General features: G+C 53.5%; 1 protein-coding gene across 1 annotated transcript; it reads right to left on the bottom strand.

The window, feature by feature from the left end:
• Positions 1–5058: 5058 nt before the first annotated feature.
• FBXO47 (F-box protein 47) lies at positions 5059–13194 on the bottom strand. Its single transcript, XM_017838474.1, has 9 exons — positions 13027–13194; positions 11144–11208; positions 10328–10405; positions 9525–9633; positions 8686–8862; positions 7721–7867; positions 7114–7256; positions 6604–6763; positions 5059–5905 (listed from the first exon to the last, which is right to left on the bottom strand). The coding sequence occupies exons 1-9, from the start codon at positions 13172–13174 to the stop codon at positions 5787–5789; spliced, it is 1146 nt and encodes a 381-aa protein (XP_017693963.1). The 5' UTR covers positions 13175–13194; the 3' UTR covers positions 5059–5786.
• Between the last annotated feature and the right edge of the window lie 267 nt (positions 13195–13461).

Here is a 13461-nt window from a genome sequence, read left to right as displayed (position 1 = left end):
GAAAAAAAAAAAAAAAAGGAAAAAAAAAAAAAAAAGGAAAAAAAAAAAGAAAAAAGCTGAGTTGCTTCTCATCACGTGTAAAATAGCCCCTCGTCCATCCCCAGCTTCCCCGGTTGCGTCTCAGTGCTGAGCTTAGAACGTGTTTTCTTCGGGATCCGTCGCTTGATTGGGGTTTGTCCTCGTGTCCTCCTTCCCCGTGGGCTTGAGCACCCACCAGTAAAACGTGTGATTTGGCCTTTTTTCTTTTTTTTTTTTTTTTTGTCCCAAACCATCGAGTGGAACAATCCAACCCCGTCCTCTTCCCGGTTTACTCGGATGAAAAAAAAAAATAAAAGTATAATTTTTACCTGCTGATTGTGCTGCCTTTTGGCTGCGGTCGCTTTTCCTGCTTCCCCGGGGCAGGGTGGGGATTTTGGGGGCTTAGGGGAGGCTGCCAGAGCTGGGTCATCCTCTGGCCTGGCTGCCCTGGGAGTGGGAAGCGCCGACATCCCTGGGGATCCACCTGGGATGCAGCTCCTTGGCTGGTCCCTGCTGCCGCCTGGTTCCACAGAGCCCTGGGAATTCAGCCTCTCCAGGGGGGGATTTTCAGCAGCTACAGTGTTTAGCAGTGAGGGAAAAAAAAATCGGGAAGGTGTGTGGAGGAGGAGGAGGGCGTTATTTGGGAACAGCAGCAGCCAAAAAAACCAAGGGAAATGAAGCAGCTCCGTGTGTGTGGCACCGAAGGCAGAGGATGGGGTGGCACTCCAGGAGCACCAGGCTGGAAGGTGAGTTTGGAGCAGTCCTGCTGTGCCTTTGCCATGGCCAATTTTCCTTCCTTCTCCATAGGATGGGCCCGTTCCCAGCTGCAAACGGGGGTCACCTCACAGCGAGCACCCCCGTGAGCTGGGAAGTTCGGGAAGGAAGGAGCAGGGACTGAGCAACAACTCCCAGGCAGGGCTGGCATCGGGCCCCCAGGGCTGAGCTGGGTCTGCCCGCCGGCGTTTATCCCTTTATTTCCCTGCTGGAAAGCGGCTCCATCAGCTCCGGCATCATCTCTCCATCCTGAGCGAGCCGTGCTGGGCTGGGAGGGGAGGGCGCAGCTGGATCCCAGAATCCCTGTCTGAGCCACCGCAGGGAGCCCGGCAGCCCCTTCCCAGCGCCTTCCTCCCCGTCCCTCGCCATGCTGGACATTTTCATCCTGATGTTCTTCGCCATCATCGGCCTCGTGATCCTCTCCTACATCATTTACATGCTCTAGGGAGGCGCCGGGGGGGGGAGATGCGGCTCAGCACCAGCCTGGCAGCCCGAGCGCCATCCAGGTGAGCTCCTCGTCCCAGTTCCTGGGAGGAACGGGCTCGGGGAAGGGGGAGAGGGGTCGGGTTGGGGTTAATTCCGTTCTCTTCGGCTGCCTGGGCTGGAAGGAGGGCACGGGGAGGGGGTGATTTTATAAACCAGGCCACTCGTCCCCGGCCATTCCATTGTGCGGCCGCTGGTTTCTCCCCGCGGGATTCGCCGGCCCCTTCCCACCTGGAAAAGCCGCTGTGAGCAGCACGAGCTCGCGGCTTTTGTTCCCGAGAGGGAGAGGAACGAAGCAGGGAGGAGGGATCCCGGCTGCGTCATCGCCGGGGAGGCAAAGGGGGGTTCCCCGGCGCGAAGGGGGGGCTGGGGCTGCTCCCGGTGCTCCCACATCCCGCTGCCTCCACCATCCCGGTGTCCCCCACAGCTCCAGGCCCAGCTCAGACCAGCCTGTCCTTTCTCTTCCGCAGCCTCTGCCTGGTCCGTGTCCCTCGGAGCCTTCTGGAAGGGCGTTAACCCCTGCGAGCCCAGCGCGGAGCACGGAGGGGCCGGGGAGGAGGGAATGGGGAGGGGGCTGCGAGGGGACACCCCCCTGCCGGGACCTGGGTTGTCCCGGGGGGACAGGAAGGGTCCTGTCCCCCCCTTGGGATGAGCCTGTCTGAAGCTGGTCATCTGGGTTTCATTTTAGGAGAGCACTTCTATTTTTAATGAAAAAAAAAAAAGTGGGATGAAACGGAATAAAGAGGAATGGCACGGGAGAGGGGATGTGGCTGCTGGTGTTGAATGCTGGAAGGCACCCCCTGCATCCACGGGGATGGGGGGCACGTGGCTCCCTGGGGCAAATCCAGCCTCTGTGGAGAGATCCACGAGCCCTGGGAATGGTGAGAGATTGGAAAACCGGGATGAGGCACCTCCGTGTCCCCCAGCACGAGCGGCAGCCCCTGGGGAGGGGTCTCTGATCCAGGTGGGGGGGTCCCAACCAGGCTCTTCCCTGACTGGATGGTGCCCAGGTGTCTGTGCCCACCCTCCCCCGGGTCCCTCTGTGGTTTTGGGGGAGCTCCTGGAGGTCCTGGTTAATCTCAGTGGAGAAAAAGGAAGACTTTTTAACACGATGGAAATTTCTGTGGGATGGAAAGAACATTTCAGGGCCTCATTTCCCCCTTTTTTTTTGAGAGGCCTGGGGAGGTATTTGGGGGATTTTTCCCGTCCTTTGATGAAACTCTGCCTCAATCCCTGCCCTCACACAGCCACACACGTGCAATGAATCAAAGTTTCACCCTCCCAGAAGGCAAAGTTTTCTTATGCCTGCTGTCCCCCAGGGAGATATATATTTTTTAAGCCACAAACACCTGAGATATCCACAATGGGAAAAGCTGCTCGTGTCCCTTTAGCCGACCATGGAACCCCCACACAAGTGGGTGGGAGAGAACAGGACCCAGGGAGAGCAGGGGGCTGGAATCTGGTGTGACTTTAAGGAGACTGTGTTCCCAGAAAAAAAAAAAAAAAGAGGGATTTCAGAGCCTGGGAATGCTGGATGAGTACTTGACACTGCAATTTCCTGTCAGTGAAACTCCGGAGAGGAACCCAAAGCCGGGTGGTTTTGCTCCCGAAAATCCCCCCGTTATTGCGCGGGGGCCGCCCGGGGCGCTCCCTCCCCTCCCCAGCCCCAAATACAGAAGGAAATCGGGAGCCTGGAATATTCCGGGAGGAATTTCTTCAGGCGTTAAGTCATGTTCTCAATAACCTCCCCCCCTCCCGGGGCTGCGCCTGCTGCCAACATCTGCAGCGAGCAGAGGAGGAATGCGTGGAATGGGAGCTCAGCTGAGTGTGAAGGCAGGAACAACCCTCGTCTCTGACTCCGAGGGCTCCTCTCCCCTTACAAACCCTCCAGCAATGCGGAACGGGCCCTCCTCCCGCCCCACACCCGCCAGCTCCCGGCTGGAAGGTGCAGGGACCCGGCCCAGCGGCTGCGGGGTTGGGAAAGGGGCCGGGGCCGGGTTTGCGGAGGGACAAAGGGCCCCAGCTCTGGGGCAGAGGGAGGTGCTGCTCCGGGGCTCGGGATGCAGCAAAGTCCGGCTTTTATCCACCCCCCCCAGCAGCAGGTAAAATCTGGCAGCAGAAGGAAAAGCAGCGTTCTCTCAGGGATCCCCGTCCCAGCCCCTCTGGTGCTGCCGAGGTTCCCCCCCCGGGCCCCACTCGGTGTTTAACCGGGAGAGCTGATCCAGGGGGATGCTGGAAAAGGGGGCTGCAGGGGGGGGTGTCCTATTCCAAACTGGGAAATTTGGGGAAGTAAAACAGAACCCCAGGACAGGCTGAGTGGGAAGGGACCCACCAGGATCATCCAAGTCCTGCTCTTGACCCTGCAGGTCCCAAATATCAGCGGGAGGGGTTTGAGCTTCGATCCTTTGGGAGGGAGAGGGGACGTGGCTGCTGGTGTTGAATGCTGGAAGGCACCCCCTGCATCCACGGGGATGGGGAGCACGTAGCTCCCCGGGGCAAATCCAGCCTCTGTGGAGAGATCCACGAGCCCTGGGAATGGTGAGAGATTGGAAAACCGGGATGAGGCACCTCTGTGTCCCCCAGCACGAGCGGCAGCCCCTGGGGAGGGTCCCTGATCCAGGTGTGTGTGGGGTGGTCCCAGCCAGGCTCTTCCCTGCCCGGATGGTGCCTTTGGGAGGGAGAGCCGCTGTTTGACGGGAATGTTGCACAAACCAACGCCAGACACTCTCTGTCTGGGCTCTTGTGCAGCGCCCAGAGCAGCCCCTACCAATTAATAATGCCATCAATAATTCCCGGCGGGCAGCCACATCCAGCTGGCACGCCCGGAGCATCCGCTGCTCGTGCCGGCAGCGCTGGCATTTCATCCCTCGGCTGATCCCTCGGCTGCCAGGGAATCAAAGAGCTCCCTTTTCCCGTGTGGCTGCGCTCGCACAATGCCGGCCCTTGTGCCGGGCGGGAATTCGCGGCCCCTTGCCCCCGGCCCAGGGGCTGGCGGGGGGACGCGGCTCACAATGGGCCCGGGCTCTGCTCCATCCCGCTGCCTTCCATCTGCCGGGATTATTTATGGGGAGCGATTCCCGAGGATAAGGGGAGGCAGAGCCAAGGACCCGCAGAATTGAGCCCCGGCGGCTTCTTGGCTGCGTTTTCCCGTCGCTGTTCTCACTCCGGGTCTGTTTTCTCCTCGCGTTTCGGGCTCGTGGGGATCAGTCCGGACACGTTCGGTTCCTCTGGAGGAGAGGAGGAGAGGAACGAGAGGCCGGAGTTTTTCTTTTCCCTCAGAAATCACGCGGAGCTGCAGCGCGTTCCCAAAAAATCACCTTCAAAGAGCGAGGGGAAAGGGGCGTTCCCAGGGTTTTCCCTGGCAGGGAAGGTTTCACCTCTGCCACCTGCCGGCACCTGCGAGGATCCCGCCTGGAATTGTGTACTCGACAAACGCGGGAGAATTCCTAACAAACAAACAAACAAACAAACAAACAAACAAACTTCCAAGCGAATCGTTCCGGCTCGTTCCCGGCGGAATCGGGTGGGGGCGGCTGAGATAAATCGCTCCCTCTTCAGCTGTTCTGACGCTTCCAGAGCTGAACGTGGCTCCCCTTCCAGCCAAACCCCGGTCCCGAAGGAAGACTGAAACCTTCGGGAAGGGATTCCTGGGGCGGAGAAAGCGGCTCTTTAATGACCTGAAGGAAACAGCCCCGTCGGAAACAGCCCCCGGACAGTAAGTGCTTTTTATTCCCATCACGTGCCTTTGTTTTGAAGGCAACAGAGCAGAAAATCCAACCCCTTTCTAAAGCAGGAAACATTTATACATTTAATGAACCAGTGACTTAATTTAATGTGCATTTAACGGGTGTCTTCAACTTGCCAAAGTCCTGTGGAGGCCAAAACACTTCAACAGTTGTTACCTGGGGCAAGGGGGAGGGATTTGGGAGTTCCTTCTGCTTTATGAAAACCTGGAGGTTGAGGGGGGAAAAAAAATGCCTTGCTTGGTCAAAGCACTTGAACTGCTTTCAGGAATCATCTCTGGCTGTGGCTGAGCATCCAAAGTCAGGAATATTTCTGCCACAGAACCTCTGAGTCAGTGAGAGAGGCCCCGGCAAGCTGGAGAAGTGTAGCTGTGCTCCTCTGACCCCATCCATCTCTTCCTCCTCGGATTCCCGAGGGAAAACACATTTTAAAGATCAACATGTTTTGGGTTCTGAACTAAGATAACATTCCTCAGTTGGTGTCTGAGAATGGAAACCATGTCATTTTTATTGTGTGTGCAGACATGCACAGTGGGAAAAGAATGAAGTTCGTGTTCCCAAGGGAGAGGCCCCAGGCTGCTTCCCTGGAGAAGCAGAGCTCAAGGAACCCCGTGATGGAGTCCCCAAAAGCTCCTGGAGCTCCTTCAGCTGGACTGACATGGATGGTCCCAACTTCTGCCACTCCAGCTGGGATGGGAATCGAAGAAATAACTGGGCACCTCTTTGCAAATGTTCACAACCAAACCCAGGAGCCAGAGTCTGCAGAGCTCAGGTGGTGTTGGGGCTGCTCCTCATGGCCAGGAACAGGATTTCCTTGTGGAAGTTTGCCTGGGCGTTCACCAGGTGGAATAAATTCAGGAAGGTGTTGTCCTCCTCATCGTGCCCCCCTGGCAGGGTAAAGGAAACCATGGAACATGGTCAGTGGAACCAAACCAGTCAGTTAATCCCTCAGGGTGGATGTCCCTTAGCAGCAGCTTCACCTCAGCTCTGTGCTGTGATTCATGATCCTGATGCCAGGACAGCTGGGAAGGGACACAGGAGAACTCTCTCCAAAATTCCTTCCCCAGCCTGCCCAAAGGCAACAAGAACAACTGTGTGTTGGGACAAAAACCTGTCAGAGCTGAGCAGGAGGTTTGGGCACAGCCCAAAGGGACCTCGGGCCCAGGACGGGGTTTAGAACAGTGTTGGTGGCACCACCCCTGGCACCAGGAAACCCTCAGCAGGAGAAACCTGTTAAAATCAAGGTTTCTGCCCAATTATGGCACTTGATTGATTATTTGTGTTGCTCAGAGAAGCTGTGGCTGCTCCAGCCCTGGAAGTGTTCCAGGCCAGCTTGGAGCAACCTGGGCTAGTGGAAGGTGTCCCTTCCCGTGGCAGGGGGTGGGACTGGAGGAGCTTTAAGACCCTTCCAACCCAAACCTGGTGGGGATACAATGGTTCTGTGGTTTTATGTCACCAAAACCCTTCAGGCTCTCCAGGATTGCTCTGCCTGGTGAGGGAGGGAAGGGCAGAGAGTTCCTCCATGCCATGGTCAGCCCCAGCTCCTGATCCAAGAGCTGCTCCAGGCCCAGAGGGCGAGTCTTACCAGCCAGCACTGCCTGCAGCATGTCCATGAGCATGTGGGCAAAGGTGTTCTCCAGGCACTGCAGGAAGTTGTTTCTCTCCCAGGGAGTGCTGAAAACCCTGCAGACCTTCTGCATCATTTTCACCACCCAGTCCATGCAGTAAAGGTCCTTCTCACACACCTGAGGGGCACGGGAAGGGTCAAAAATGCACCACGAGCCTGAGGCAAAGTCAAATCTGAGCATTAAATGTTGATTCTGCAGCGGTTGTGCCGCGGCCTGGAAAATTAGGGGGGTGTCAGGAGGGCACAGAGGTTGTTCTTGTGGGCATGAAGGGACCCCTCAGCCTTTTGCTGGTGGTATTTCCCCTCAAGGACGGGCTTGCCAGCTTCCAGGGATGTGCTGGACAAGGATCAGAAGGTGGAAGAGCACCCAGATTTTTGCTGGGCTTGCTCCTGGTGTGTGGGAGCAGAGGGGGAAAGTCTGAGACAGCAAATTTGGGGGGTAGAGAGGCTCTGCTCAGCTGTACTCACCAAAGCCATGAAGACCACGAGCCTGGCCAGCTCCACAGCCCTGCCATTCACAGCCTTGCTGGCCATGAAGGTGAAGCAGATGTTGTTCCCACTGAGGAGGAGGAGCCGAGCGTTGTTCTCCATGAGCCATTCCTGGGGAACAACTTGGTGGTGGAAGAGAGAGAGAGAGGGGAGATTTCAGTCATCTTTGACCCAAAAGAGGAGCAGCAAAATCCCACAGGCAGCTCCTGCCAGCTCCTCACTCTAATTGGTGATAAGCTCCCCCCCAGCTGTCAGTGGAGCTGTTAACTGTGGCTTGGACAAATCCTGGGTTTTCAGCTTGGACAATTTTTCCCGAATGATTCGAGGCAAGGCTGGAGTTTTAAAGGTCTGTAGGGATTCTTAAATGATTTCCCCACAGGGAACAGGCAGCCTGAGTGTGACCCTGGGGTTCCCTCATCCCACCTGCTGCCTGCATTCCCGGGGTGAGGGCTTTTCCAGCCAGGCCAGAGCTACCACTGGGAGGAATTTCGCAGCCTGTTTGCACCCAGGTGTCTGAAACACCCCCTCGAGCTGGATTTGGAGGATACATAATCCTGTGGATTAATGACAGAGGCAAAAACCACACCTGACAGCTCATCCACGAGGCTGATAACATCATCTGCTGTCCATTCCCTGGCTTCTGTGTCATACAGCAGCTTAATTGCTTCAGCTAAACCCTTCAGACTGCTCTCATCTGTTGGTCCTTCTATCATTTTCTGCCACACCACGTGTCCTGAGCGAGACATTAATCACAACTGCCCCTAAGTGACGGGGTTTTTTTCCAACAAGGGAGTTGCTGAACTGAGCAGGGGAATCCAGGCAACACAGCTCAGGCTCTGTGACAGCCACCTTGTTGTTGTCCCTCTGTCACTTTTTAGCAGGGACAGTGGGAGCTGCAGCGTGAATCAGATGGAAAGGAACCCAGGGCTAACAATTAAGGGAGGGAACACGTTTTCCCTCAGGGAAAGGGGTAATGGTTTGAGGTGGTTTTGGGCTGCCTCTGCCCCAAGCAGGGGAGAAGAGGGGGACAGAGGTGTCACTTAATTCCTTCACTTGAATTTTAACTCAGAAATATATGTATGTGTGTGTCTGTGTGTGTACATATATATATATATATATATATAAAATGAATATATTTTATGTATGACAGTGCTGTCTGGTTGAGCAGAACCTTTTTGCTAGGCAACACAATTGTTTCAAAGGCTTCACACTGCCAGAGGGCAGGGTTAGATGGGATATTGGGAAGAAATTCCTTCCCTGTGAGGGTGGGGAGGCCCTGGCACAGGTTGCCCAGAGAAGCTGTGGCTGCCCCTGGATCCCTGGGAGTGTCCAAGGCCAGGTTGGAGCAACCTGGGATAGTGGAAGGTGTCCCTGCCCATGGCAGGGGGTGGCACTGGATGAGCTTTGAGGCCCCTTCCAGTACAAACTATTCTTTGATTCTAATACACTTACATTTTATTTGCATAAAAAATTGGGTTTCTGCTGCATCCTGCGAGGGAATCTCCTTCTCAGGGCCCCAAACTCTGAACACTGAGCCCCCCAGCTCCTCACCATCCAGAGAGGACACGGGCCCAAAGATGATGTAGAGCAGCCGGGCCTGGTTCACGATGGGCCAGGGCTTCAAAATCCGGGTGAGCCAAAAGGCAGAGTCGCTCCTGTGGATCCAGTGGTTGAGCAGGACCCTCCTGCAGTACAGCCTGATCCTCAGCTCCAGCTTCCTGGCACTGCCTGGGGGAGAAGGGGGGAGATGTGGCAAATCTGTGCAGCCTTGATCGACGCAAATGATCACTTTTTTATAGGAAATCAAAGAGGGCAGTAAATAGGGGCAGCAGGAGGAAGCTTGGCATGGCTGTGGTGGGTGAAGTGTTCCACAGAAATTCCCTGTTCCATGCTGGGCAACAGGAGGGTTTCTTGAGAGGCCTGTGCCACCTCAGTGTTGGGGTTCAGAAATGCTAAACCTCACTTTTTACTGCAGCATTTTATTCCCAGACTGGTTCCTTTCCCGTTGGTTTCACTGGTGGAGAGCGGGAAAGATTCAAATCCCTGCTTTTGCTGCCGATGTAGAGACACACAGCCTGTGCTTTGGACTGGTGATGGAATGATCCAGGAAACCCCAAAGGCCTCTCAAGACAACTCTCCTCACTACAGGAGCACTTAGCCTTGGTTTTGGTGAAGAAAAAAACTAGCTGTGCTCGTTGATGTGAAGGCCAAGAACCCACTTCAGGGTGCCCAGAGAGCCAACAGAACGTACGTGAGGGTCAGGAACCGACTGGGGCCACAAGGCTGAGCTGAGCTAAACCCCTCTCAACTCCTGGAATCAAGACCCATTTCCTGCTTTCCCTGTGCTGGCACATTTTGGTCCTTCAGGCCTCTTGGCTGCTGTGATTTACCTGCTCTGCTGCTGACAACTGTCTGCACTTTCCTGGCCAAACTGCTCAGCTCCCAGAGGAAGTTAAAGACCCGGTGGCACTCGAGTTCATCCCAGCCTGCTGTCAGGATCTGAAGGGGACAGAAGGAATGGGGTGAAAAGGAGTGGATTGAGCAGAGATTTAGATCCCAGTGCCAGTCCTCAGAGCAGAGAAACACAATCTGTGCTGCAGCTCCCCCTCCTCAGGTGCTGCACAGGTTGTGCTTGGGCCCAGAGACTCCCGGAATCAAAAGCTGCTCCAAGATTTTTGAACCTTGTGTGGGAATGTACACACAGGTGTTTGCTCCAAAGACAGATGACCCCACACAAATAATCACCTGTTCTTCTTCAAATTTTAAATTTTAATATATATATTTTTTTTAAGATTCATTTTAAGCCACCACAGGTGAACAGAACTGTTCTGGCCTGTGGTGTGTTGAGCCATTTCCTTCGGAACTAAAGCATCTCTGCTCCTGGATTGGGAATTGGAAGCTGTGCAATGAAATGCTGCCCTTCTCCCATGTCTCCTTAGACAATAAACTGCTAATCAAAATCCTGACTGGTTGGGACTGAAATCCAGGCCAGGGAATTCTCAAGAGTCAAATCAGCAGCTTTCACCACCAGAAAGGAAATTCAGAGGACTGTGTGAATAAATACCATCCCCCTACACCCCCAGACCAGCTTATGCTCTAAAAAAATCTCGCAAAGCACAGATTGATTTAGAAAACTGCCTTAATTTTCTTCTATATTTGTGGTACTTGCCTGGTCTCCATAAGGATACTGTACCTGTAAAAACACCCCGTAGCACTTTAACCCCAGGCAGTGCAAAGGGCTGGCACAACCACTGAGCTTGAAACAGGAAACCTGCAAGTGCAAACACCGGGGGTTTATTTATCTTAACTGGCCATAATCGTTGTGACTGAAAATCCTCTGTGCTCCCTGTGTGCCTCAGTGCTGCTCAGGGAGGTCCAGGAGATTCCTTGTGGCGGAAGGAAACGAGTTATGGTTTAGCAACAAGCCAGAACTGTGGTCACAGGGGTGTGCAAAAGGTCTCTGGGGGGAGAAATCTTTGTTTTCAGGGGGTAAAATTTTTGTGAAGAGGATCCCCAGTGGTCCACAAACTGATGGAAAGGTGAGGTGGAATGTGAATGGTGGAATGGTTGGCATGTGAGGTGTGGGCAGAACAGCCTCGTGTGCAGCACACTGGCTTTTGCTGTTGTTGGTGTGAAGAGACTGATTTCAAACCAATACACTGGTTTTTACATTAATACTGATCAGAGAGGTCCAGGAGATTCCTTGTGGTGGAAGGAAATGAGTTATGGTTTAGCAATAAGTCAGAACTGTGGTCACATGGGTGTGCAAAAGGCCTCTGGGAGGAGAAACCTTTGTTTTCAGGGGGTAAAATTCACTGGCTTTTGCTGTCGTTAGTGTGAAGAGACTGATTTCAAACCGACACACTGATTTTTGCAGGGGTGATAAACTCCAGCAAAGGGGACTGCAAAATCCAGCAAGGAATTATCTTGCAGGGGTGGTGTTGTAAGTGCAAAGGAGAGTGAGAAACAGCAGTGGGGGGAAGGTGGAAGGACTTACTTCTGAGAGTACCTTGTGTACGTACTTCAGCCTGTCCCTGGTGGGCAGCAGCAACGTGCACCTCTTCAACAGCAGCCCTGGGACAGGGGGGGGAAACAGGTACAGCTGGGGGTAAACTGTCCCAGCAACTTGTCTGTGGTGTTGTTTAAAGCCCCTGCTACTCCCAGCTGGACTATTAAAACCACTGTTCTGGGCTGGGACTTACAGCTGCTCAAAGAGTTGTTGCCCCTCAGCTCCCAGGCCCCTGTGGAACACTGGATTTCCCCTCAAACCTTCCAAAGGTTTTTTTTTTTTTCAGGAGAGCCACACAAAAAAGCAAATATTCTGAACTGTGTTCGTGTAGAACGCTGCTAGGAGGGAAATCTGTTTTCCTACCCAGGGTGTGTCTGGGATGGCGGAGCCTGGAGTGAGTCGTTGTGGGGGAGCAGCTGGTTGTGGAGAGGAAATTTTTCTGCCCTCCTGATGGAAACTGGGTGAACAGCTTCCACCAGGGTAAAAAAGCATATGTGTACTGGTTGTTAATTAGTCAAGGAATCCACGGAAAAGCATGTGGTTTTCAGGGAGGGGGGAAAAAAGGATACTTTTCTCCTGAATTTCACCTCCTGAAAATACATCATTTTTCCAAGGTCGGAAAGTGCTTTATGAATTTCCCGTGGTTCTGAGCTGACCCCTTCCCTTCTTCAGAAGCAGTTCCTGCAGCACAGCCATCATTTATTCATCGGCCTCAGACGTGACCCAAAGCTCAGTCAAGTCGATTTTTTTTTCTCGACCAGGCCAGACTTTGGAGGGGAATTCCCCGAGGAGCAGCAGCCGCTGGGACGACACAGCTGCACAGTCAGGGTGTGAGGAAAACAGGCTCGAGCAAAAGGCACTTTTTTTTTTTCCCCCTCCAGTTTTTCCTGCTGCAAAGCAAATATTGATTTTTGCACCTGACCTTAACAAAGCCGTTCCTGCTGGGCCCCAGGTATGGCCGAGGATTTTATATTTTTAATATGTGGAGTTTCACTGCCGGAGCTGCTGCAGGGGTGGGTTCACACCTACTTTTAAAGGAGGAGTTGCCATTTTGTGTGAGGTCACTACAAAGCCCAAACTAATTTTTGGTTGTTTGTTGTTTGTTTTTTTTTTTTTTAAAAAAAAGGATTATAAGTTTTCAGGCTTCCTTTTAAAAAGAAAGCACTAAGATTGTTTTAAAAAGGCATTTTAAGATCCCCAAAATCTCCGTGGTTTGCTTACAGTAGGAGACTTCAGGTCTAAATGAGTTTAACAGCTTTCCTTTACCATGTGTAATTTAACGTCTTTAATGCCTTTATTTAATGTCTCGAGTTCCAACCCTGTTTATAATTCTCCATCTAACCATGGCACCACTTGATTTCTCTGTCCAACACATTTTTGTATCAGGCAGGGACCAGTAAATCCGGATCAAATGCTGTTTTAATTTCATTTGCTCCTCCGACAGGACAGTGTGGAATGAATTTAGTGTTCTAAAAGCCAGCAACAGTGTCACAAAGGGCAGCTGGTGCTGGTCCCTCCAGAAATGAATCCTGGGGCTGCATTTCCCAGCCTGAGGAATGTGAGCTGCTCCAAAGGGATGCCCGGAGGGGGGGGGCTGAGCAGCCAAATTCCTTTGGCTGGCCGGGCCTGGGAGCCTCTTCCAGCGGTGGTGTCCGAACGAACTAAATCTGGAAACGCCTCCAGCTGGGAACTGCCCCTCCGCCGCCTCGCAGGGAGCCACAAACACACGGCAGGCAGGACAGACAGCGGTTTTTCCCCACAACTAAGGGGGTTTGGAATGATTTCAGCAATCCCCCCCTCCAGCTCGTGGCGTTGCAGTGGGTTATTCGGCTCCGAGCTCAGAGGGAGCTGCACAAAAGGGCGTTTGGGGGCCCTGCCCTCACCTAGAGATTTGTAGTGCTCCAGGATGGAGGCTCCCTCTCTCCTGCCGGGCAGCTCCAGGTTGTGGAAGTCCTGCAGGAGGAGCCGGCGGGTCCCTGCCGAGGTGGAGATGTAGTGGATCAGCTGCTGGCCCAGGCTTTTGGACACCATGCTCAGCGTGCTGATGTCCTTCACTGCAAAAGCAAAGCCCGGGACGCTCCTAAAGCCTCAAATTCCAATCACGGGTCAAAAACTGCCCCCCCCCCCTTCAAAAACAAACCGAGGAGTGAGATGGGTAAATAAAACACAAATTAATTACTGTGGGTCTCCTCTGCCAGCAAGCTGTTGTAATTAGAGATGGAGACACCCACAGAATGGTTTTTTCTACACCTCGTGGGCAAAAGCCGCTTCAAATGCTTCCTATTCGTAATTTAAATTTTGATTTATTTTTTTTTTTT

This window comes from Lepidothrix coronata, unplaced genomic scaffold, assembly GCF_001604755.1.
Source record: "Lepidothrix coronata isolate B3197 unplaced genomic scaffold, Lepidothrix_coronata-1.0 Scaffold343, whole genome shotgun sequence".
NCBI classification, from domain to species: Eukaryota; Metazoa; Chordata; class Aves; order Passeriformes; family Pipridae; genus Lepidothrix; species Lepidothrix coronata.
This window is presented reverse-complemented; position numbering and strand designations above follow the sequence as displayed.

Excerpts from the sequence above, each read along its gene's own strand:
- FBXO47 (XM_017838474.1), bottom strand. The coding sequence starts at position 13,174 with ATGGTGTCCAAAAGCCTGGGCCAGCAGCTGATCCACTACATCTCCACC. Across the intron at positions 11,209-13,026 it reads GGAGCACTACAAATCTCTAG|GGCTGCTGTTGAAGAGGTGC; the intron begins GTGAGGGCAGGG and ends CCCCTGTCCCAG. Across the intron at positions 6,764-7,113 it reads TCGTGGTCTTCATGGCTTTG|GTGTGTGAGAAGGACCTTTA; the intron begins GTGAGTACAGCT and ends CGTGCCCCTCAG.